This window comes from Suncus etruscus, chromosome 14, assembly GCF_024139225.1.
Source record: "Suncus etruscus isolate mSunEtr1 chromosome 14, mSunEtr1.pri.cur, whole genome shotgun sequence".
NCBI lineage: Eukaryota > Metazoa > Chordata > Mammalia > Eulipotyphla > Soricidae > Suncus > Suncus etruscus.
In genome coordinates, this window is record NC_064861.1 from 67320871 (window position 1) to 67343812 (window position 22942).

The 22942-nt window shown below is 45.2% G+C and overlaps 1 protein-coding gene across 1 annotated transcript in view; it reads left to right on the forward strand.

The window, feature by feature from the left end:
* HYDIN (HYDIN axonemal central pair apparatus protein) overlaps positions 1-22942 on the forward strand; it is a 263378-nt gene that overhangs the window by 177465 nt on the left and 62971 nt on the right. Inside the window, 14 exon segments of the mRNA XM_049786325.1 lie at positions 359-478; positions 701-910; positions 2111-2248; positions 3714-3891; positions 5272-5396; positions 10028-10152; positions 10525-10661; positions 10893-11020; positions 11135-11326; positions 11649-11798; positions 15267-15506; positions 16467-16635; positions 19298-19474; positions 19933-20106. Coding sequence (XP_049642282.1) covers positions 359-478; positions 701-910; positions 2111-2248; positions 3714-3891; positions 5272-5396; positions 10028-10152; positions 10525-10661; positions 10893-11020; positions 11135-11326; positions 11649-11798; positions 15267-15506; positions 16467-16635; positions 19298-19474; positions 19933-20106 — 2263 coding nt within the window.

Genomic DNA, 22942 nt, shown 5'->3' on the forward strand with positions numbered 1-22942 from the left:
GATCTGTATTTCACTAGCAAAGTATGGCACACATCAATCTCAGACCCTTATCATACACCATATCCTCCTATACAATGCAAATTTCACCCCCAGCTCATTTAAAACCATCACCTATTTTCAGCCATTCTGTTGACTCCCAGAGTATTTTTCTGTTATAAATAATGCTGCAGTGTGACTCTTGTCCTTACCTTTGAAACATTTGTCCAGTTACCTCCATAAGATGAGGAGCAGGGGTGTGTTGCTATTTTAAAACTTTATACCATGACATACTTCATTTTTCTGTCCATGGTGGGAAGAGTCACCTTGGTTCACCCCTTCTGAACACACACTAGCCTTTCTTAACACCTCTAATTTCTAGACATCAAAATTGAACTCTGATGAAATAGAAAGAGTAAACCTAAGCCAGAACCAGCTGGAGTTACAGGACTACATACAGATCTTTCAGCATGAAGAATCGTTTCCCATTGGAATAGAAGAAGTAAGTAACAGCCTATGGGGTCCTGGAGCCATCAGCTTCTCTCTCCTCTGACCCGCCCCACATCAGAAACAGAAATATTATTGCCGACATTGTCAGGGTGTTGAGCAAGTCACATCTCACAGAGTCCAGTGAATTCAGATCAGCAAGGAGGCTGTAAACTTAACTCATTTGGTGGTTCTTACTCCCCCACATATACTCCCATTTAAATGATTTTCTCTGCAGGTCTTTGATATCTTGCCCCTCTATGGGGTGCTGCCGCCATTCTGCACCCAACAGATTTCATTCACCTTCTTTGGACACTGTGACATCATCGCACAGGCTAAAGCTCAATGTGAAGTGGAAGGAGGGCCCACCTACGAAGTCACCCTCCGGGGAGAGGCATCCCTCATTAGCTATTCCTTTGATACCAAGGAGATCAATTTTGGATTACAGGTATCACCATTCACCAGGTTGAGACCACCAGCTTTGGCCTGTTACCAAAGCTACAGGCCTTGTATTGGGATGTTTCCACCTCATAGTGTCACCAATACACCAGTCTTGGTCCCTGGTCTGCTACCCTGAACCTCATCCTCCCCTCTGCTGCCCGCTATCTGCCAATCATTTTTACTTGGGTTTTCCCACTGGCATTTGAAGCTCAGCATATTAGATGCTACCTTTTGCCACCATCTCTCTCAGTATACAAGTCCTTTCCACCTCCCTGCTTCTCCAACTAGCCCTCTCCTCTTCTCAGCCCTGTGGTTGACACCTAAATCCAGGGTCTCAGATAGGTACACCTACAGATAGCTCTGAAGCTCTTTCTTAGAGTTCATTCCTTATCTGTAACCAAATTCCACTCCAGCCCTTCCTTCTCTTTGCCTTTTCATATTCTCTGGGAACTCTAATGTGGTCTTTGCCATAATAGTGTGAGCTTCCAATTTCTTTCTTTTAAAGTAATTGTCAATTAATTTCATGTTTATCCCTCTCACCTCCATAAGACTCAGTGTTTAGCTTTTACTATATTCCAAGGGGGTTTGGATCTCTTTCATGTAAACTATTCATGTAATTACTGACATCTGTGCTTCATGTTTTGTAAGTTAAATATCATGGCTTAGATCAAGTTTATCCCCAGACCTTCTTCATAGTGTTGGCCATGTAGAGTTCTCCTACATACTGTTTAGCCGGAATCCTTTATCCTTTGGGCATAAGTTCAATTTTGTATTTTCTGCAGCAGCCAGTCCTTGTCCCAGATTATTTTTCAAATCCCTGAAGTGGCCTCCCAGCTACTGACTGATATTAGCAAAATCTTAGGTAAAGAGCTCTTCTGGTCTACTAGTATGATTGCCCTGTTTCTCCATAGAAATAAAGGGTGGGAGTATAATTCTAGAATATTCTGAACTCAAGAAGTAAATGAGCAAACCTTAGTGCAGAAAAGTTTCCTTAAAGATCCTCTAATATGAATTCTCTTTAGTGAAGGCACTTCCCTCCCATCCCCATGGCACCCTGTGGGAGTGAGAAATATGGGCTGGCCAGCCTTTGCATCCAAAGTAGTAAAATCCAAATCCACATCTGGTGTGTGTTTGGGGGTTTTGGCCACACCATCTTGATCACGAGTGCAGTGCCCAAGGTTTGCTCTGCTCCTTCTCTTCCTTCAAGCTCTTCGACCATGTCACCATGAAGGAAATCACACTGAGGAACACAGGCCAAGTCAGCTTCGAGTTCAAGGTTCTGACTAAACAGCAGTCCACCCCAGATAACCTACTTCCAGGAGAGCCATTGCTCCTGCCCAACTCGGTAAGGAGCTACCCACCCCCAGTGTCCACATGACTGGAGGAGATCAGGGGGAGATGTTTCAGCTCCACCTCCTAGCCTATACTATGCCACCAATAAGGAAGCCTTCCCACACAACCCCTTTCTTCTATATTTTGTTTATTTCGAAACACTGATTTACAAAGTTGCTCATAAAACAGCTGCTTCAGGCAGTCAGTATCCCAACACTAGTTCCACCACTAGTGTGACCTTTCCTCCACAAATATCCCCAATTTTCCACTCAGCCTCCAAGCCTTTCCCTTAGTCAGATTTACTTCAGAATGCTTGCTCCAACAAAAAATAGTAAATGGAATTATAAAAAAAAAATCAATAAAAGAAAATTAGTGATCATTGTTCTATCTCCCAAATGATACTACTAAAGAAATTGTCTGAAGATTTACTGAGCTGGTTGGTGCATGTTGAACCTTATGTGTTTGTTTGTTTGTTTGTTTGTTTGTTTGTTTCCAAATTGAGCATTGTGGACTTCTATGCAATTTTACCATCAAATTTGCAGTGCTCCTACTGGGCTGTCAGTACTATAAAATTTAGAGATGTACTGTCATGGCCATGTGTTCCAGGAGTTGTGGAGCAGGGACAATTTGATGACTTGGTGGGTTGATAAGGTTCACTTGTGGAGCTGGACCATTTATATACAAGAATATGTTAGATGTAGGTAGAGGCTGTTGGTCTTCCAGGAGAGAAGAAAATCTGACAACCTTTCTTTTGAACTAGACTAAGGTTTTCAGGTGTCTGTGCAATGTTCTCTCTACATTTTCCTTTGTATTTGCCAGATTTTCTGTTAGTAAAGTTTAATAATTCTTATCATTAATTCTCATTATTAATTCTTAAAATGAATGCGAGTGTTTATTATCAAATTTCACCATATATTAATAATTGAACAAATAAGCACATATAGGAAAATATCTCAGCAGAATCCCATGCAAAAATTCAGTTGTTGGAAAATACATAGCTCAGTATTTAATATAAAAGCAAGGACCACCCTTAACTTTCCTGTGTCTGTCTGCTACATGTCTTCTAGTCCACAATGAAAGTATTTTTCTAGAGAACTTCCCTCAGATTTAAAGTTCTGAATCATGCCAGTGCATGTGCAATCCCACCATATGTGTTCACCTTGGGGAGCCTGTGGCAAATGCTGCCAGTCTCATGATGTACAAACCACTTTGTGGTGGTCTTACTTTGCCCATTCTGGATTCCCTTCAGGATGAGCCTCTTTTGTTGTGTTCATTTATGATCTGTGATTCCTTTTTGCAGCAACATTTGCCCTCCAGTACTGTGACTCTCTCATAGCTCCAGGGGACAGGATCTTGCAGGGATGAGGAGTGACCATGAAAACAGCCTCATAGGTCCTGGGGAGCACCTCACCCATCATTATACAAGAAGCAGAAGATCCCATCAGAGTTAAAGCTCCCTCTTGCCTTCCTACTTGCAGGCTTTTGTCGATTCCCACAAAGAGACGAAGCTGAAGGTTTACTACTTACCTGGAATACCTGAAGTCTTTCAAAGGAGTTTCCAGATACAGGTTGCCCACCTGGAACCAGAGAAGATCACTCTGAGTGGAGAGGGAGTCTTCCCCCGAATCTCCCTTGACCTCCCGAGAAACCTCAGAGGTACTATGATCCACTTTCTTAGTTTTCCTCTGGGTGACAAAAGATGCAGGTGGGTCTTGCTCATTGGAAGCCTAAAGACTTCCCATGCTGTCAGCTTGCCAGTTCTCCCTGGGACCCCTCCAGGTTATTCCTCAATAACAAAGGTAAGTCGAGTGGCAACTTGGCAACCCAAGTTTAAGGAGATAAGACCTGGTTCACAGCAATCCAGAATCAAGACCCCTAAGAGCTGGTAAGATGGCTCAAAGGACTGAGTGTGAGCTTTACACACGGGATACCTGGGTTTCATCCTCAGCACCACAAAATGCCACAAGCCAGTAACAACACCTGAGACAGTCCACAGACCTCAGATTACCATTAAGCACTCTGGAGCATGGTCCCCTAACAAGCAAATAAAGCAAAGAACAAAATCAAGACCTCCCCCATTGATTTGTCCATCACCAAATTACTTCATGGGAGTGTTCTAAGTACTTGCTCTAAATGGGACTCACAAGAATGGTGCTTTCTTTCAAAGGCCTTTCTATTCTTCCAGCTTCCATCTCTTGATATTGTGCTTTCCCCTGCATGTTCACCCAAGCATTAAGGACTGGTCTCCAAGTGCAGAGTGTATAGGGAGGCAGACCCATACTCCAGTCCTTCATTCCTAGCATCTCACAGCTTAGAGGCCCATTTAAACTATTCTTGGTCACCTCACAGACCCCTCTCTGACTTTTCTGCTTGCATCTTCCCCCTAGACTTGTACTAGAAGGATTCTTTTTGGAAATATCAAGGCAGCTCTTTTAGCTAGAAACTCTCTTGGACTCTTCTTGATTGGGGGACAGGAATAAGGGAAGAGAGAAACATCTCAGACCAGTGAAGTGCTTCAACAGGCTGAGCACCTACTTTGTGTATAGGATACCCAGGATTGTTCTTTGAGCACCGCAGCAAGGTGCCCCTGAGCAATTAGCTAGGACAGCTTTCCAGCACCCTTGGACCAACCTTGGGTATAACCCCAACACAAAATAAAACAAAGAAAAAGAGATGTGTCTCATTCTTCATGAATTCCTCTCTAGACTCTGAAATCAACATTTTCTAAACAACTCTGGCTAAACCTCATGCCCCTGCTTTTCCTCTTCCCACTCCACTTTCCAAAGCCAGTCCCACCTCTTGATCCTCCACTGAATCTGGACTGTCTGCTCCCATGGATCTATCCAAGGTCACATTACCCCAACCTCAACCTTCTGGCCACCCCAACACACACACACACACACACACACACACACATACACCATGTATGTCACTGACAACAAAATCTTTGTCCTTGTTATGGCACTCATCTTGGCTCAGGGTCTTGGGCAGAACTAATCTCCTAACTCTCCTTCCCACCTCCCCTTTTATTCACAGGAGCTGAGAAGTACCAAGTCTTCTTGAGTCAGGCTCAAGAAAAGATAGAGAAAGAGTACAGCAAGTATGAGATGTTTGAAAACTTGGAGATCACAGAGGAAATGCTGGAGGATGAATCTTCAGAGGTAAAAAAAAAAAAAATAGACCATTTGTGGCAGAAAGTGCACTTGTGCTTGGGCCATAGCTAGGAGAACAGGAAAGAGGCAGGGCACTTGAGTGGAGACCTGTGGACCTGAGAGGGTTTTGAATTTTATCCTGAGGCAGCAGCAGGAGTATGGGAGGCTCCAGTGTGGGATCTGCATTCTTGAGAGATCTCTCAGGCTGCCGAGTGGACCTTTGAGAAACTGGACTAAGAAACTAAAGTAGATGTGATGAGCTAAAAGGGAGGGGTGTTATTGGGGTCTTTCAGGAGGTGGATACAGTAGTGATAGGTGTGGTGTTGGAATTACACTCATGGGACATCCTCATTAATAGTATGATAACTAATAGAGTTCCAATCAATGCAAAGTTAAAAATAAATAGAAATAGAAATAAAAGAAAGTAGATGTGGGTTAAAGGAAAGAAAATGCATAGGGTAAACTTGATTTAGGGTGCAAACCAAGATGGTGTCAGGGGAAAGTAAGTGGAAAGTTCAAGGATTAGAGATTGATTAGATGTGGGGGTGAAGCTGTGAAGTGTCTTGCTTAGATGAGAGTGGAGGGCCACAAGATAGAGGTGAGCCAAGTTGGAGGCAAGGGAGAAAAGAAACTCCTTTGGACTGAAGCAATAGCACAGTGAGTAGGGCTTTTGCCTTTCATGCAGGTTCAAGACCCAGCATCCAATATAGTTCCTGGAACCTGCTAGAAGTCATCTCTGAGCATAGAGACAGGAATAATCCCTGAGCACTGCCAGGTGTGACCCCAAAACAAACAAAACAAAACAAAACAAAAGAAACTCTTTAAATGGTCCCTGTTGCTTACCAGTTTCCATCACATCCGAGTGGAGGCCTCCTCTGAGGATGCACTTCTGTGGATCAGGGGGATAATTGGGGGTCAACAGGCAGTGAGTCCTCACAGGAAATGGTGGGATTCCCCAGAAAGTGTGCAAAGGGAGCCAGGAAGTGGGTGGATCTGGAGTAGTACCTCAGGTACCCAGCCACCTACGTTGGGAAGAGGGGACATCGTGAGATTCTGGAACAATCAGAAGTGTGTGTTGCCTCCACCAGCAATGACCTTGGCAAGGACTCAATGTGAGCCCCAACCTCCCAGATGCCCATTATGCACATGCCTACTCCCCTGTGTCATTTTTCTCTGGGTGCTGCACATTCACTCACCTGCTCCTTTTGGTGTGGGATTGTTGTATGCTAACAAACAAGCCCCTCTGAAGCCATCTCCTGCCCACCTATGGTGCCGGGGACCTCTGTTACTACAGGAGTGGGTGCCCAAGGGAGGGTTCACAGGCACTGCAGAAAGGAAAAGCTGCCAGGATGTTCGTTTGCAGTGCTGGAAAATTTATGCATATATCAGAGGGTCAAAGGGAACTCACCAAGTTTGTAGAGTCACATCTCTCTGTTTTTCAACAGGGAAAATTGGGCTGCTTCCTAGCTTGGGAGGTGCTGGGAGGCTTGGCAGACCTCCAGCCATTCCCCTATTTCCCCCTGGACTCTAGGCTTGGCCTGAGTGCCACCTCGGGTGGCCTGCTATGGGTTCCAGGTGAACTCTATTTGGGGTCTCCAGGCTTCCCCCCTTTCCCTACTCTAGGAAGGAGGAGCAGAGGGAGGGGCCGGGCAGATAGCTGGCTTCCGGTGCCTTGATCCTGGAGGTATAGGTATAGGGTTAGGGGACACCCCATGCCGGGTGGCATTCTCCCTAGCTTGTGGGGTGCTGGGAGGCTTGGCAGGCCTCCAGCCATTCCCCTATTTCCCCCTCTACTCCAGGCCTTCTCTGGTTGCCAGCCCAGGTGGACTCTATCGTGGTCCTCAGGCTTTCCCCCTTTCTCTCCCGACACTAAGAGGGGGACACATGTGGTGGATGGCGGGCGATGCAGCACTGGTGTATGTCAGGACATTACGTCGTGACATTCACTGGTATCTTTTTTTCTTCTCATTGGTCTCCATTTAAAAAACCTTATATATTTAAAATATAAATGGGAGGATTAACTCTCAGTTTGGGAAGAGACCAGTTCGAGTGGGGGTACCATATATTTTCAAAATAAAAATGAGAGGATGGACTCTCAGGCTGGGAAGGGGCCAGTACTCTTTACCTACTTGTTTACTCTCAGTGGCCTCTTGGCCTCTTCCTTCTTTCATTGTGTAACTGTGGTTGCTACCATACTAGATTTCTGATTAGTTCCCATGAACGGTGGCAATTGAGTCCACTGTCTTAAGTTAAATTGTTTATTTCCCCCACTTTTTATCTTTTCTCCTCTTTGTGAACTGTTCAATAAGGTATTTTGGTGAAAGAGTCCCTCTCTAGCTTTCCTTCCCTTTGTTATTTGTTAAATAAGGAAGTTTGTAAAAGTGTCCCTCCATTTAACGTTTATATAAGAACCAAGTCAATTGGATTGTTGGACTTGTTCTAGCATCCCCATAGGCACCAATCTCGCTGTGAACTGTTCAATAAGGAATTTTGGTGAAAGAGTCCCTCAGTTTAATGCTTATGTTTGAACCAGGTCACGGGGATTGTTGGACTTGTTCTTTCGACCTCCTTATGCACTGGTAATGCCAGGTGGCATTATTCCTTGTTTGCATGGGCACATTAAAATGGAAAATACTATACATACAAATAAGTTCTTATCTAATAGAGATAGGAACACACAAATATTGTGGTGCAATGGAACCTTCCAAACCCTGAACATTGACATGATGACCTGGCACAGGCCTCAGAGATTTGGGCATTTTCCAGTCACCCCTGAACCAGGGAAGCTACTATGAAACATCCAACGTTGTGTATGACATCACCTGGAAGCAATCCTCTACCAGGGAAGACCCTACTGCTGCTCTGACATCGATTTACTCAAAAGAGTCTTCCTTTAACACTGAGAAGATTTAAACAACAACGACCTGTGTGGACAGGGCTTTCTGCATTGCCCGTTAATTGAGAGTTGAAATTAGACGCCGCTCCCCACCATCCTGACTTCAATCTAGGATATACATATTCCAGGACCTTCAATACAGAAATGTGAGATCAACAACAGAGACTGTGAAAAAATATAACTGTATGAACACTGCAGACAATGACTGAGATTGGACAAATTAGTTTTCCTGGAGCCTAGAAATGGTCTTATTTCAGGAAATTTCAGAGGTAGGGTCTCCTTGTACTTAGGCCAAAATTTTTCCTTTCCATGACCCCCATACTTTGGTGGGCCCATGCAAACAATAATTGCCACACTAACATTGTTTTTACAGTGCTCCTTTGACTCCAAACCTTTAAGAAATCACTAGTAGGGGCCGGGCGGTGGCGCTGGAGGTAAGGTGCCTGCCTTGCCTGCGCTAACCTAGGACGGACCGCGGTTCGATCCCCCGGCGTCCCATATGGTCCCCCAAGAAGCCAGGAGCAACTTCTGAGCACATAGCCAGGAGTAACCCCTGAGCGTCACAGGGTGTGGCCCAAAAACCAAAAAAAAAAGAAATCACTAGTAAAAATATCTGGAACTGCAAAAAAAAAAAAAGAGGTTTACATTAGTGTTAACATATATGCTTTTAGTTACACTAGCATTCTGGGGGATAAAGGAGGGAGATAAGGGATATATGCTTGGGAACAGGGATGAAGGGAGGACAACACTGCTGGTGGAAAGGCCCTCATTTATTGTCACTGTGTACCTTAAATATCACTGTGTAAGATTTGTAATTCACTTTGGCCACAATAAAAATAAAAAAAAATCTTCTGAGAAACTGGTCTTTTGGAGCCACCCAGAGCAATAGTATGGCAATGAGGGCATTTGCTTTACATGCAGCCTACCCAGGTTTGATCCCCAGTATTCCTGAGCCTGACAGGAGTGATTTCTGTGCACAGAGCCAGGAGTAACCCCTAAACACTACCAGATGTGGCCCAATCCTTCCCCAAAATAAGAAAAAAGAAACTTATCTTTGTCTTGGTCCTTTATAGGCACCTCCCTTTCACCACCATCCTTGATGGCCTAGTCACCCCCTCATCTATTCTTCTCAGTACTTGTTATTTCAAGAAGCTCATATAACCAAATCCTACAGGACAGAGCTTTCAAATGGGCTTGTTCATTCAACATTCACCCTGGAGTTCCAGCTATATTCAGATTTGTTCCTTTCTCTAACTGCTGTCCAGGGGCCTTCTCCCAAAGAGAATGTAGGTGCTCTAAATGTAGGTGTTCATCTCAGGGTCTCTTCCCAGTGACTCGGGATCTGTGTCCATTGCAGAATGACCACAGTTGGTTTAGTTTTCATCCACACACCATCACCAGTTTACATCCCTCCCTCCCAAAGGACCCCAAAACTCATCCCTTTCAACCCATCACATCTGCTCTCATCCCTCAGTCCAATCCCTAAATGTCCACCTGGCAGGTAAAGATCTCTCTAAGATGCTGATCCCACTCCAAATCCCTCAAATTCTCATGTTGCCCTTTCAGGATAAACTTCAAAACCCTTTCAGGTCTAGTGGCCTGCACTTAACCTCTTCCTGCTCCTAGGGGCCCGTCTTCTCTTCTGCGTTAGTGCTACTTTCTTCTTCCTGTTCCTCAGAAATATATCTTCTATGCCTTTGTGGAATATAATCTTGCTTCTCTCTTTCTTTCTCTCTCTCTTCAGATAAGTGCTCAGATCCAGATGGAAGTAGAACGACTTATAGTGCAAGACTATGCCATGGAACATCAGAAAGTAGTCCGGGGTCCCACCGAGGACTTCAGTCATTGGAGTTACCGAAAATTATCCAAGTGAGTGCCCTTCCAACCCCTGGGGGACAGAGTAAAGCAGAGCAAGTGGTGTGTGCAAGTGGTTGACTCTCCAGAAACAAGATTCATTCATCTCCCGATCTGTCCACCATCCTCTAATATCCAACCCACTAGGCCCATTTACCCGAGTTTCTGAATGCACCATCCCAGTTTTTAGAACCACTAGGCCCATTCTGAGCAAATATTGAGAGAACTCCTGAAACTACACAGGATTATGTCCTGGAATATTAATTGTTTCTCTCTCCAGAATCTGGGACTGTGCGTAACAGTAGAAAGCCTCACACTTTCATGCCTTAGATTCAAAAGGATGCCCTGTTTGGTGACTGGTATCAAGAACTTATAAAACCATTTCAGGGTTCATCTGCCAGAATATATCCTGGATTTTGGCTACATCATCCTTGGGGATGTCCGAACCCACATCGTCAAGATCACTAACACCAGCAACTTCCCCGTGTCTTTCCATGCAGACAAGCGCGTCCTTCATGACACGGGTAACCTGACGGGCTTGGGGGCCCTTCTACTGTCCTTCTTCATCCCAGTGGACAGCATAAAAGTGCCTGTCTTCACTGGCCTTATGGAGCATAGGTTTTGCCCCTCTGGGTTCATCTGAGAGAATACAGGCCAGTCCCAGAATCTCTGAACAACCATTGTGTCCCCAAGAACAGAGCCCTGGCAAACTCTGAGAAGCCTGTATTTTTCTTGCTTTATCTGTCTTGGTCCAGGTTTCAGTACAGAACTCGATCGGGTCAAGAACCTGCCTTCCTGTGAAACAGAAACCTTTGAAGTGAGACTTGATACCCAAGGACCCACTGCCACTATGGGGAACAAAGAAGCCTTCCTACCCATTAAGGTAAGGAGGGCTCAGGTCCAGCTTCCAGATGTGCAAACTGGCCCTTTCCAGGAGGTCCCAATTCTCCCTCCACACCCAAACAACATGGTCATCACAGTTTTATTCCTACTCCAGGTAGTGGGAGGACCCACTGTTCCTGTCTGTCTCCAAGCCAAGGTGCTCATCCCTACCATGACACTGTCCTGTGGGAAGGTGGAGTTTGCCACAATCCAGTGTGGATTTTGCCTCGTGGAAACCATTCAGCTCACCAATCAGCAACAAGTCCCTTGTGAATGGTTTATCAGCGTCGATAAGCCTGTGAACAAGGTAAATGAGTTGTGGTCAATTCACTGCCCCTACCTTCTTTCTCTCCACTTGAGCCAGATTTATGGCTCTAATATCCATGTTCCTTTTGAAACTCTCTTGCTTCAACACTTGCATTCCCTGCTGAATAAAATTAAGGCTTTTGGCCCAACACTCCAAGCCAATCATGCCATCCTCTATGGCAAACATCTTCTTGCCCCTGTATCCATACACTGCCTGACAGCTTCAAATTCTTGTAGACGTTGAGTGGAGATTGTGTGGAGGATGAAATAAGTTCCTTTTTCCGTGAAAAATGGTCTCTAATTGTCTCCCACTTATGAACCAGCTGGAGAAACACATTCCCAAGTACTTAAGACGAAGACTGCATTCTGAGTTAAAGCCAAAAGTGCGGATCTTTGAGATCCAGCCCACTTCTGGAATCTTGGATCCTTTTGAGAAGTCCAACGTGCAAGTGAAATTCATACCCAAAGAGGAGGTAAGCTTTCAAGGAATGTGGCTTTACACACACACACACACACTCACACATATACACACACACACCACACACTCACACACACACACACACACACACACACACACACACACACACTGAATCTCTTTGAGCTTTATCATACAACACCAAGGTAAAGACCATCCTTTGTGCCTCCCATGCCAAATCTAACCTCTCAGGGGCCTCTTGCAAGGACTGTGTGGCCTACTGGGTAAGAATGGCTGCCCCAGAGCCAGCCCCTGATGGCACTGTGACTGTAAGTAACAGAGCTGGTGTGGTACCTGGCTTTCCACTTTTGCTCTCAGAGCTGGGAGGCTCTGGCCAAAGCACTTAGCCTCACTAACCTTCTATTTGCTCACAGATAAAATGAAAGATAGTATCACATGTCAGAAATCCCTTATTGCTATCCTGAAATCCAATCAACCCAGGAAAAGCCTTTTTTATAAGACTCAGGCTCAAGCTCATTTATCAAGCAAGCCTCATCTGGACCAACTTGGGATTATTGAACATTTCTGGACCCACTTTGTTTGCAATTAAAGACAACAGCAGAAATGTCAGTATCTTTGATTTACAAGGACATTGGCCTGCTGAAGACATTAGGGTAGTTAGGCTATATGCACTGTGTGTATTTTCTTTGAAAAACTGAATTTAAAATCCTTTGTCTCTATAACTTCAGGTAAGACATTATCCATCCACAATAGCTACCTCCTAGGGGCATTCTGAAGATGAAATGAATTAATGTGAATAAAATGCACATCATATATCTCAGCACATGGTGTCTAACTATTGCAGGGAGTTAAAATAATAATATAATAATAAGTACTTTGTGCTAGACAATCTTCCTGAATCTCACAAATATTTCTTTTTGTGAACACCATTAGCACAAAGAGCTCAATAAAAATAATAAAATCCTAGCACCACAGGAGGTCTCTCAAGAGGGTACACTAAAGAATTTTGTTCAAAGCTTAAAGCACTTGGAAGCTGGATTTAATTTTGGTTTGGTTTTAGTCTTGCATTCCTTTTTTTAAGAAAAAGAATGAAGAAGTAGGGGGAAAAAAAGCAATTTGAGTCTTACAGAAGACCTGTGGCTCACTCTATTTTGCTGGTAATAAATTGAGGAAAAGCTTAAGACTTGAAAATGAAAAAAATGAATTTTTTGTATCTGACTCTAAATTTGAGATCCAGTCTCTAGCATTATCAAAATTCCCCAACCTCTTTAAGTGGAAGAGAATTGGAATAGTTATCATTACTAGACTTTTAAGACTGCCTACCCGGGCCCGGAGAGATAGCACAGCGACGTTTGCCTTGCAATCAGCCGATCCAGGACCTAAGGTGGTTGGTTCGAATCCCAGAGTCCCATATGGTCCCTCATGCCTGCCAGGAGTTATTTCTGAGCAGACAGCCAGGAGTAACCCCTGAGCACCGCCGGGTGTGGCCCAAAAACCAAAAAAAAAAAAAAAATGACTGCCTACCCAAGATTTGGGATGTTTTGCTAAATGAGGGAGTTAATATAATTGTTGTTTTGGTTTTTAAAGCTGGGCCAGAACAGTACAGCAGGTAGGGCACTTGCCTTGCACAAGATTGACCCAGGTTTGACTCCCAGCACCCCATATTGTCACCCACACCTGCTAGAAATGATCTCTGAACACAAGGAAGTAGTAACCTCTGGGTATGGTCAGGTGTGTCCCAACCCCACCCCAAAAAAAGCATGTAAAAGGCAAGTTTAGCCCCTCGCACAACACATTAGGAGTGATGTCTGAACACAGAGCCAAGAGTAGCCCCTGAGCACTGACAGGTATATTTCCAAATAAAACAAAGAAAACAGGCAGCTATACAGGTGTGGAGTGGTGTTGGGTTAGGTGAGGGTGGTATGGGAGGGTGCAGGAACTCAATTGCCCATGTCCTTATCTTGTCAGGGCCTGCTTCACAAAGAAACAAGGTCCAAATAGAGAACCCTAGATGTGATCATGTATGTTCAGAATATTTTGCTAGAAAACAAAGTGAAATGAATTGTTTTAGAAAGATCCAAAAATAGCTGTAAGTATATAGATACTTGGGTTCTGAGATACTAAGCCCACGGTGTTATAAAAGGCCTCTAGCCAATGATTCACTGCCTCTAACAAATAGGTATTTACCACCATGTGTATAATGTTCATATACACTCAATCCATCTGATGTTCTCTATTCACCTTGAGCTAAATAACTCTGCAAATCATCTGTCAGGCACAGCCTCCAAAATCATGTCATGAGGCCAACTAAAGAAGAACCATCTGACTAAAAGTGCAGATTCCCAGCCTTACCATGTCCCTCCCGAGTCAAGTTTTCTAAGGACGGAGATGGATCTGCATATCACTGGGATCAGTTAGTTGGATCACTAACAGCTCGTGAATAGATTGTCCTAGATGAGTATTCCTGCTGTTTTACTCTGGGTTCAAATAGGGGAAATATGTTCACTCAGAAATTCCAAGACAGGTCTGAGAGTTAGTACAGCAATCAGAATGCTTGCCTCGCATGTGACTGTCCTGAGTGTGCTTCCCCAGCACTCCATAGGGTCCCCCAATATCCATCAGGAATGGACTCCCTGAGAGCAGAGTCAGGAGTAAGCCCTGAGCTTCTCTAGGTATGACACCCAATATAAACACCAAAAAAAGGGGGGGGGGTTGGAGAGATAGCATGGAGGTAGGGCATTTGCCTTACATACAGAAGAACAGTGCTTCGAATCGTGGCATCCCATATGGTCCCCCAAGCCTGCCAGGAGCTATTTTTGAGTGTAGAGCCAGGAGTAGCCCCTGAGCACTGCTTGGTATGACCCAAAAAAAACAAAAGAGAGAGAGAGAGAGAATTTTCTAAGAAACCTCAAGAGAAGGCTTTGCATGTGAACAGACTGTTTGAGGAGTAGCAAAGACTGAAAGACTGAGGGGGATAGAAGGTGGTAAGGAGGAGGGTGCTAGTCAGACTAGAGCCAGTGGAGAATGGTGCTTGGTCACCCTAGAAAACTGAGGAAACTATCAAAATGCACCTGTCACAGTAATCCCTACCCAGAAGGCAGGGCCTAGGACCTTTATATGGTAGCTGAGAGTGACACTGAGATTGGTACTTCCTGGGCCTGTGTGCCCTGCCCATGGAATGAGAGCCCAGAGTCGCCAAGAGGGACAGTGGTACCAAGGAGACCTGGAGGATCTAAATGTGGCACTCTGAGGACCCTTCACCTCTGAGGAGGGAGTGGTGATGTGCCCAGTGCCCAGCTACCCAATGTGAAAACTATAATACAAAGGACTCTCGTGCCCCCCTCCCCAGGAGGAAATATCTTTGTCGGTCTCAGGGTGGGGATGGTGGTAGGTGGTGAATCTGTTTTGTTTACAAACACACACACACACACACACAGTGGTTTTGAACCTTGCACGGAGTGTGACAGACATGCTCGGGAGCTTTCTTTACTCTTCTGTCTTTCAGAAGTTCTACAGTCAAACCCTGATGTTCCAGATCGCCCAGAGCTCCCAGAAGATCCCGCTGCTGGCTCAGGGCAGTGGTCTTGAGCCACGCCTGGAATTTAACCCCTCGATTCTGGAGCTGGGACCTCTGTTGCCTTTCGCCCCTGGAGACGAGGCCGAGGTGGTGGTGAAGAATCCCTGCCACTTCCCCATCGAGTTTTATTCCTTAGAATTTGACCCTCAGTATCTGCTGGAAGAGAAGGTAAAGAGAGGCCATGGACCAAATGCTGTTTCTCTGCCCCTGCCCCATGTTGCCATGCACTTGTGCTTGCCTGTCTTCGGGAACTGCCTCTGCTTACTGGCCCCTGACCCTTCCTGCTCTTGCCCCTTCCTCTGCATCCTAAAGCTCACTTTGGTCGCCTTTCCTGTGCTATTTCCCTTGACCTGCACAGAATTTGGGTGGCTGCTCGTGATCACTATATAGTTAAATAAATGAGACACTAATGTGTGCTCATGGTTCAGAGTCTAAGTTAAAAACTATATACAGGGGGCCAAAATGGTGGCACAAGCGGTAGGGCATTTGCCTTGCACAAGCTAACCTAGGTTCAATCCCCTGGTGTCCCATATGATCCCCCAAGCCAGGAGCAATTTCTGAGTGCATAGCCGGGAGTAACCCCTGAATGTCACCAGGTGTGGCCCAAAAACTAAGCAATAGTACTGTGGTAGGGTGTTTGCCTAAGTGACCAAGTTTAATCCCAGGCATCCCCTGTGATATGGAGCCCACTGTAAGTGATCTCTGAAATCAGAGCCAGGATACACATACACACACACACACACACACACACACACACACACACACAGAACTGTAGACAATTATTACACTTAGATGAGTTTCTTTTAGACCACATATATTTGGATCCTTTTTGAAAACAGACTTTGGGAGCCAGGGAGATAGTACAGCGAGGAGAGTAACTTTTCTCCAAGTGTGCAGTGCCCAGTCTCAGATGGAGCCCAGTGAAAGGGTCTGTATCTCCACAAACATCAGCTTTTTTAAAAAATAAATAAATAAATAAATAAAAAATAAAACCTCTGTCAACAACCCTGCCCAAGGGAATCCAGGGAGCCGTTGTACATGCCCAATTTACCCCACCTCACCCCCAGTAGCAGATCCTCTGAGTCTGGAGGCACTTCCGGCAGACCCCAGAACAGCCCTTTCCTGCAGATCCTTCGGATGCTGAAGGGCTATGATTCCTACAACACCTTGCTGCTGCCACCCCGCCTGCCCGGAGAGAAGCTGCCTCCCGAGATATATGACTACTACAGGGAGGTGAAGCGCTGTAAAGAGGAGCAGATGAAGGTCAAATACCTGGAGAATCTGTCCCAGGATAATGGTGAGAGTTGTGCTCAGCTGTGTGCCTGCTCCTTTATCAGTCAGGCTGGTCTAGGGCCTGTCCAAGTGTTGGTTTCTCATCCACAGCAGCTGGATGCCATTTACCCCATCGTAGGGACAGGAAGACTGAGGCTCCACCTGCTCTTCAAAATAAGGACAGGAAGTTAAGCCTTCAGGACACTTACCTAGAAGGATAAGGGTGAGGAAAAGAGTTAGGACTTGAAGACACTCACCTAGAAGGACACTGAAGCATGAGACCCAGATCTATGTGTTGAGAGGCAGATGGAGAGCACAGGATCAGGTCTCTCTGGGGACCTCCACTCCACCTCCCTCCTGCTGTGGGTGACAAAGCTGAACAGTGCTCTCAGGGGCTGGACAGTGGTCTCATAGGCTTGCCCTCTCTGGCCCAGCATCTCTCCAGAGTCCCCTAGAGCATCCATGGTTCCTCATGACCCAAGAAATCATGCAGCATGGCCTGGGATGTGCTGCTTCCTGCTTCTCCAATCCCTCCCTCTAGTGGCTTTCCATTCTCATCTCCTTTATTTGTAATACCAGCCTCTGTGACCACCATCCTCAGGCTGTCTTGGCTGTCTCCTCATTGCCCCAGCTGTGTGTCCTATTGCACAATGTGTGTGCTAACAGTGAGTGAATGAGTGGTAAGTGAGTGAGTGAGTGAGTGAGTGAGTGAGTGAGTGAGTGAGTGAGTGAGTGAGTGAGTGAGTGAAGACTCCAATTAATGAATGGATGGGTGGATGGGTGAGTGGATATGGATGGATGATAGATGGGTGGGTGGGTGGATAGATGGATAAATGGATGGGTGTGGGGGGTGGACGGATGGATGGATGGGTGGGTGGGTAGTTGGAGCCCATTTCCCCTGCTTTTAGGCTGTTTTCTTTTCTAAGAGTAAGCCAGTTTGCCTAGAAGCAGGGACTGAGAGACTTCCACCCCACTAAGCCCCAAGCCCCAGCCCTTCCTACTGTTCTTCCAGAGAGCGAGACAGCAGGAATATACTTTCCTGCTTGTGCCAGGGAGCCTGAGTCCACATGGAAGCCATAGACCCAGCAAATTTGCTCTAGTCTTCCTATGTGCCTGCCTCACCCTGGTCTGAGCAGAACCTTTGTCACCCAGATTGGGGTAGCTTCATCAGGAAAGTGAGGAACAGTGACAAGGGTAGAGTAAGGGTTGCCATACAAAAAGGACTTAGGCAGGGTAGAGAAGACCCGTTTGTCCCTTCCAGCTGCCCTACAGATGGCTTTGTTTTCTAATTGGCCCTTTATGGTGGGTGGGAGTAGAGCCCCCAGGCTGACCCCATCCTGTCCCTTTCCATGATGACTCCCATGCCTCTGATTCCAGCTTACCCAGCCTGACTCCCGTCCTCAAAGAACCTGAATTCTCCTGCCCAAACCCACATTATAACATAGGGAACCATGGCTCCATTAGGGGCAGGGGTGTCTTCTTGTTTAGTGGCAGCCTCCGAAACTGGAGGTTAATGTGTTGAACAAGCAAAGTGGGGAAACACTCCTCACAGGGCCAAGACCAAAGCCAACTCCATGTTTCCTGAGACTTTATGAGCCCAAGTTCAGGTATGGAAAGCTAAAATTTATAATTACAGGAGCAAGAATGATAGGAGAGCAGGTAGGAGAGCCTGCCTTGTACACTATTGACCTGGGTTTGATCTCCAGTGTTGCATATGGTCCCCAAGCCTGCCAGGGGTGATTTCTGAGTACAAAAGCAGGAATAACCCATGAGCACCACCAGATGTGACTACAAAAATTTTATTTATAATTACAGAGCCAGAGTGATAGCACAATTGGTAGAGCATTTGCCTTGCATGCAGCTGACTCAGGTTCAATCCCTGGTATATCATATGGTCTCTTGAGCCCACCAGAAGTAATTCCTTAGTGCAGATCCAGAAGTAACCCCTGAGCACTGACAAATGTGATCCAAAAACCAAGAACAAATTGCATTAAAAAAAAATTAAAGGGGGCCCGGAGAGATAGCACAGCGGCGTTTGCTTTGCAAGCAGCCAATCCAGGACCAAAGGTGGTTGGTTCGAATCCCGGTGTCCCATATGGTCCCCCGTGCCTGCCAGGAGCTATTTCTGAGCAGACAGCCAGGAGTAACCCCTGAGCAGCGCCGGGTGTGGCCCAAAAACCAAAAACCAAAAAAAAAAAAAAAAAATTAAAGGAGCAGGAGAGAGAGAGTGCAGAGGTTTAGACCTTGGCCTTGCATGTGACTGATTTAGGTTCAGTCCCTGGCACTCCATGTGGTCCCCAAGGCCCACCAAGAGTGATCCCTGAGCATAGAGCCAGGAGTTAGCTCAGAGCACTGCTGGGTATGACCCTAGAAACAAAAAGGAAAACTCTAAACAGGTATAGTTCTCCTGTCCTGTCCTGGAATCATCAAATGAAGCTGAAACTTTCCCTTGGCGATCTGTGTCTCCTTTTGAGTTCTAAATTTTCTAGAGCCAAACATATAATTAATTAATATAACTTTTTTAATGTCAAAATGTAGAGAAACCCCAGACAAAGAAGCTTGCACCCCTAAAGATCTTGCTTCACAAGGTGGAAATGTCCAGGTGGAAAGTCACTAGCTCTGTAGTCTCCCTTCCTTTTCCACAATATCTCCTTGGCCCCTCTGATATCTCCCTCCTGTCCTGCCAGACGATGATGAACTGCTCTTTTCTGATCATGGGACCTCGGCCAGCACAAAGCGGACGTCTGTGAGCCAGGGTTTCTCCATCATGTCCAACCCAGAGGAGCGGCACATCCCTCTAATCGACGCCAGAATCTTTACTGAAGAAGAGGACGATGAGGAAAGCCTGGAGAAAATGTTCCAAGGTGATAAGCCCTTCCCTGTGTGGGCATCTGTTCCTGCTGGGCTCAGAGGAAACCACACAGGACTTTTCTCCATAGAAGTCCATCCTCTAGCCTCCCAGTACCACCAAGGCCTCATTCTAGCCCAGAATTACTCCAGCCATTAGTCAGCCATTTTCCTGCAGGTCACAAGCTAAGTGATTTGCAAGTAAAACTCTCTCAAAGTTTGGACTGAGATTCAGTCCAAATCGGGCAGACAACAAGCTCAGGCACCTGGAGCATGTACTTCCCATGCCAGAGGCAGCCCCCAATGCAGCAGGACCCTCCCTGCTGGGCATGGCCCTAAAACAAACAAGCTCACAGATCTATAAAGCCAAAGTACTTGAAAGGGAACATCAATGCTTCCACTTCAGAATGTGTGAGAGCTGTAGGCACAGCACCAGATCCATACAGGTGAAATTCCAACTGGTATTTTCCTTCAGCAGATAAAGCTCAGAGTATGGACAGTCACTCCACAGATGATGCAGGAGAAGTGGACAACAACCCAGTGAGCAAGGCCATCGCCCGCCACCTAGGCATCGACATCTCCCCTGAAGGCCAACTGGGCAAGAACCGCAAAGGCATTGCCATCATTGTCCATGGGACGCCCATGTCTGGTATGTCACCATGTTAAGGGCAGATGCGACACAAGCCAGGGGACATAAGACACAGGCCATAGGCCATGAGCCATGGACTGAGCACTCAAGGCAGTAATGGGCTTCTTCCTTTGAAATGTATATAACAGGGGCCGGAGCAATGGCAGAGTGGTAGGGCGTTTGCCTTGCACATGGCTGACCTAAGACAGACCGTGGTTCGATCCCCTAGCATCCCATCTGGTCCCCCAAGCCAGGAACAATCTCTGAGCACAGAGCCATGAGTAACCCCTGAGTGTCAGTGGGTGTGGCCCAAAAACCAAAAAAAATGGAAGAAAAAAAATGTGTATAGCAAAGTATTATTCCCAAAGAATGAAGTGGCCAGCATCAGACATAGGCTGATGAGACAATGGAATCTACCTACCATTCTTTCAGTGGTATTTTTTGGGGTTTTTTTTTTTTGTTTGTTTGTTTGTTTGATTGGTTGGTTGGTTGGTTGGTTGGTTTTTTGGAGTCACACCCGGCAGCACTCAGAAGTTACTCCTGGCTCCATGCCCAGAAATCGCTCCTGGCAGGCTCCAGGGACCATATGGGATGCCAGGATTCGAACCAATGACCTTCTGCATGAAAGGCAAACGCCTTACCTCCATGCTATTTCTCTGGCCCTTCAGTGGTATTTTCTTTTTATTTTGGGGCCACACTCAGCTGTGCTCAGGGCTGATTCCTGACACTGTATTCAGAGATCACTCCTAAAGGTATTTGCATATGGGGTGCCAGGGATCCAACCTGGATTGGCTGAAAGCAAGATAAGCTCCTTTCCTGCTGTGCTATCTCTCCACCCATCTTTCAATGCTTTAAAAATTAATACATTAGAGAAAATCTCAGACCTTAAATGATCTGTGAAATTCTTGTGACTTGGCAATATATTTCTTCTAACACTTTATCTGGGTAAGATGATCATAGTGTATAAAAAGTGACCACATAAGTGGTCAATGAAGCATCAGACAATTGGAAGCATTTTTCAGTCACGTTTTCATCCCACTCTGCAGAAACAAGCCTATCCCCGACTTTTCAGCACTGTACTTTGGGGTCACCCCTATCCTTTGGAACACACGTTTCCTGTGGTTTTTTAATAATATATTTACTTAAGCACCATCATTACAAACATGTTTGTAGTTGAGTTTCAGTTATAAAAAGAACAATCCGGGGCCGGCGTGGTGGCGCTAGAGGTAAGGTGCCTGCCTTGCCAGTGCTAGCCTAGGACGGTCTGAGGTTCGATCCCCCAGCGTCCCATATGGTCCCCCACGCCAGGAGCGACTTCTGAGCGCATAGCCAGGAGTAACCCTTGAGCATTACCGGGTGTGGCCCAAAAAAAACAAAAAATAAAAAATTAATTAATTAATTAAAAAATAAAAAGAACAACCCCCTTCACCAGTGCAACTTTCCCATCACCAATGCCCTCCATCTTCCTCCTCCCCCACCCTCTACGTGTATTGGAGACAGACATTCTATTTCTCTCACTCATTACCATTATCATGATAGTTGTTAATGTAGTTATTTCTCTAACTGTACTCACCACTCTTTGTGGTAAGCTTCATATTGTGGGCTGGTCCTTCTAGCCCTCATCTCTATTGTCTCTGGGTATTATTAAACACTGTCTCTTTTTTTTTGTTAAATACCAGAAATTAGTAAGACTATTCTATGTCTTTCTCTCTCCCTCTGACTTATTTCACTCAGCATAATAGTTTCCATGTCCATCCATGTATAGGAAAATTTCATGACTTTATTTTTTTATGAATGCCACATAGTATTTCATTTCCACAGTTTCTTTAGCCACTCATCTGTTGTCAGGCATCTGAGTTTTTTCCAAATTCTGAAAATTATTTTAAATAGTGTTGGAATGAATATAGGTGTACAGAAGGCATTTTTGTATTGTGTTTTTGTATTCCTAGGGTATATCCCTAGAAGTGGTATATCTGGATATTATGGCAGCTCAATATCCAGTTTTTTGAAGAATCTCCATATTGTCTTCCATAAAGGCTGGACTAAACAGTATTCCTACCAACAGTGAATGAGAGTTTCTTTCTCCCTACATCCCTGCTAGTGCTGATTGTTCTTGTTTTTTGTGATGTGTGCCAGTCTCTGTGGTGTGAGACAATACCTCAAAGGTCAAATTCAAATGGATTAAAGACCTTATTATCAGACCTAGAACCATAAGGTATATAGAAGAACATGTAGGTAAAACACTCCATGACATTAAGACTAAAAGCATCTTCAAGGAGGAAACATCACTCTCCAAACAAGTGGAAGCAGAGATAAATAAAAGCTGAAAAGTTTCTGCACCTCAAAGGAAATAGTGACTAAGATACAAAGGCCACCCACAGGATGGGAGAAACTATTCACCCAATACCTATAAGATAAGGGGCTAATATTTAAGGTATACAAGGTACTGACAGAACTTAAAAAGAAAAAAAATCTAACCCCATCAAAAAATAAGGAGGAGGAATGAACAGACACTTCCTCAAAGAAGAAATACAAATAGCCAAAAGGCACATGAAAAAAATGTTTCACATCACTAATCATCAGGGAGATGCAAATCCTGTGTTTTTTATAATATCTCCTTTCCCAGCCCCTGTCTTTCTCTCCTACTCTTCCTTCTGTCTCATCCTACAGTCTCAGAATTAGTATCTTTCTTCTATGAACTATTTTACTTCAAAAACAAATGGAAGGCTGGAGAGAGAATGCAGGAAATATGGCTATTTCCTTGCTTATGGACAACCTCAGTTCCATCCTTTAGTGAGTGATTTCAGCCCTAGCTTACCACGCTTTGTGGTAAGCTTTATATTGTGGACTGGTCCTT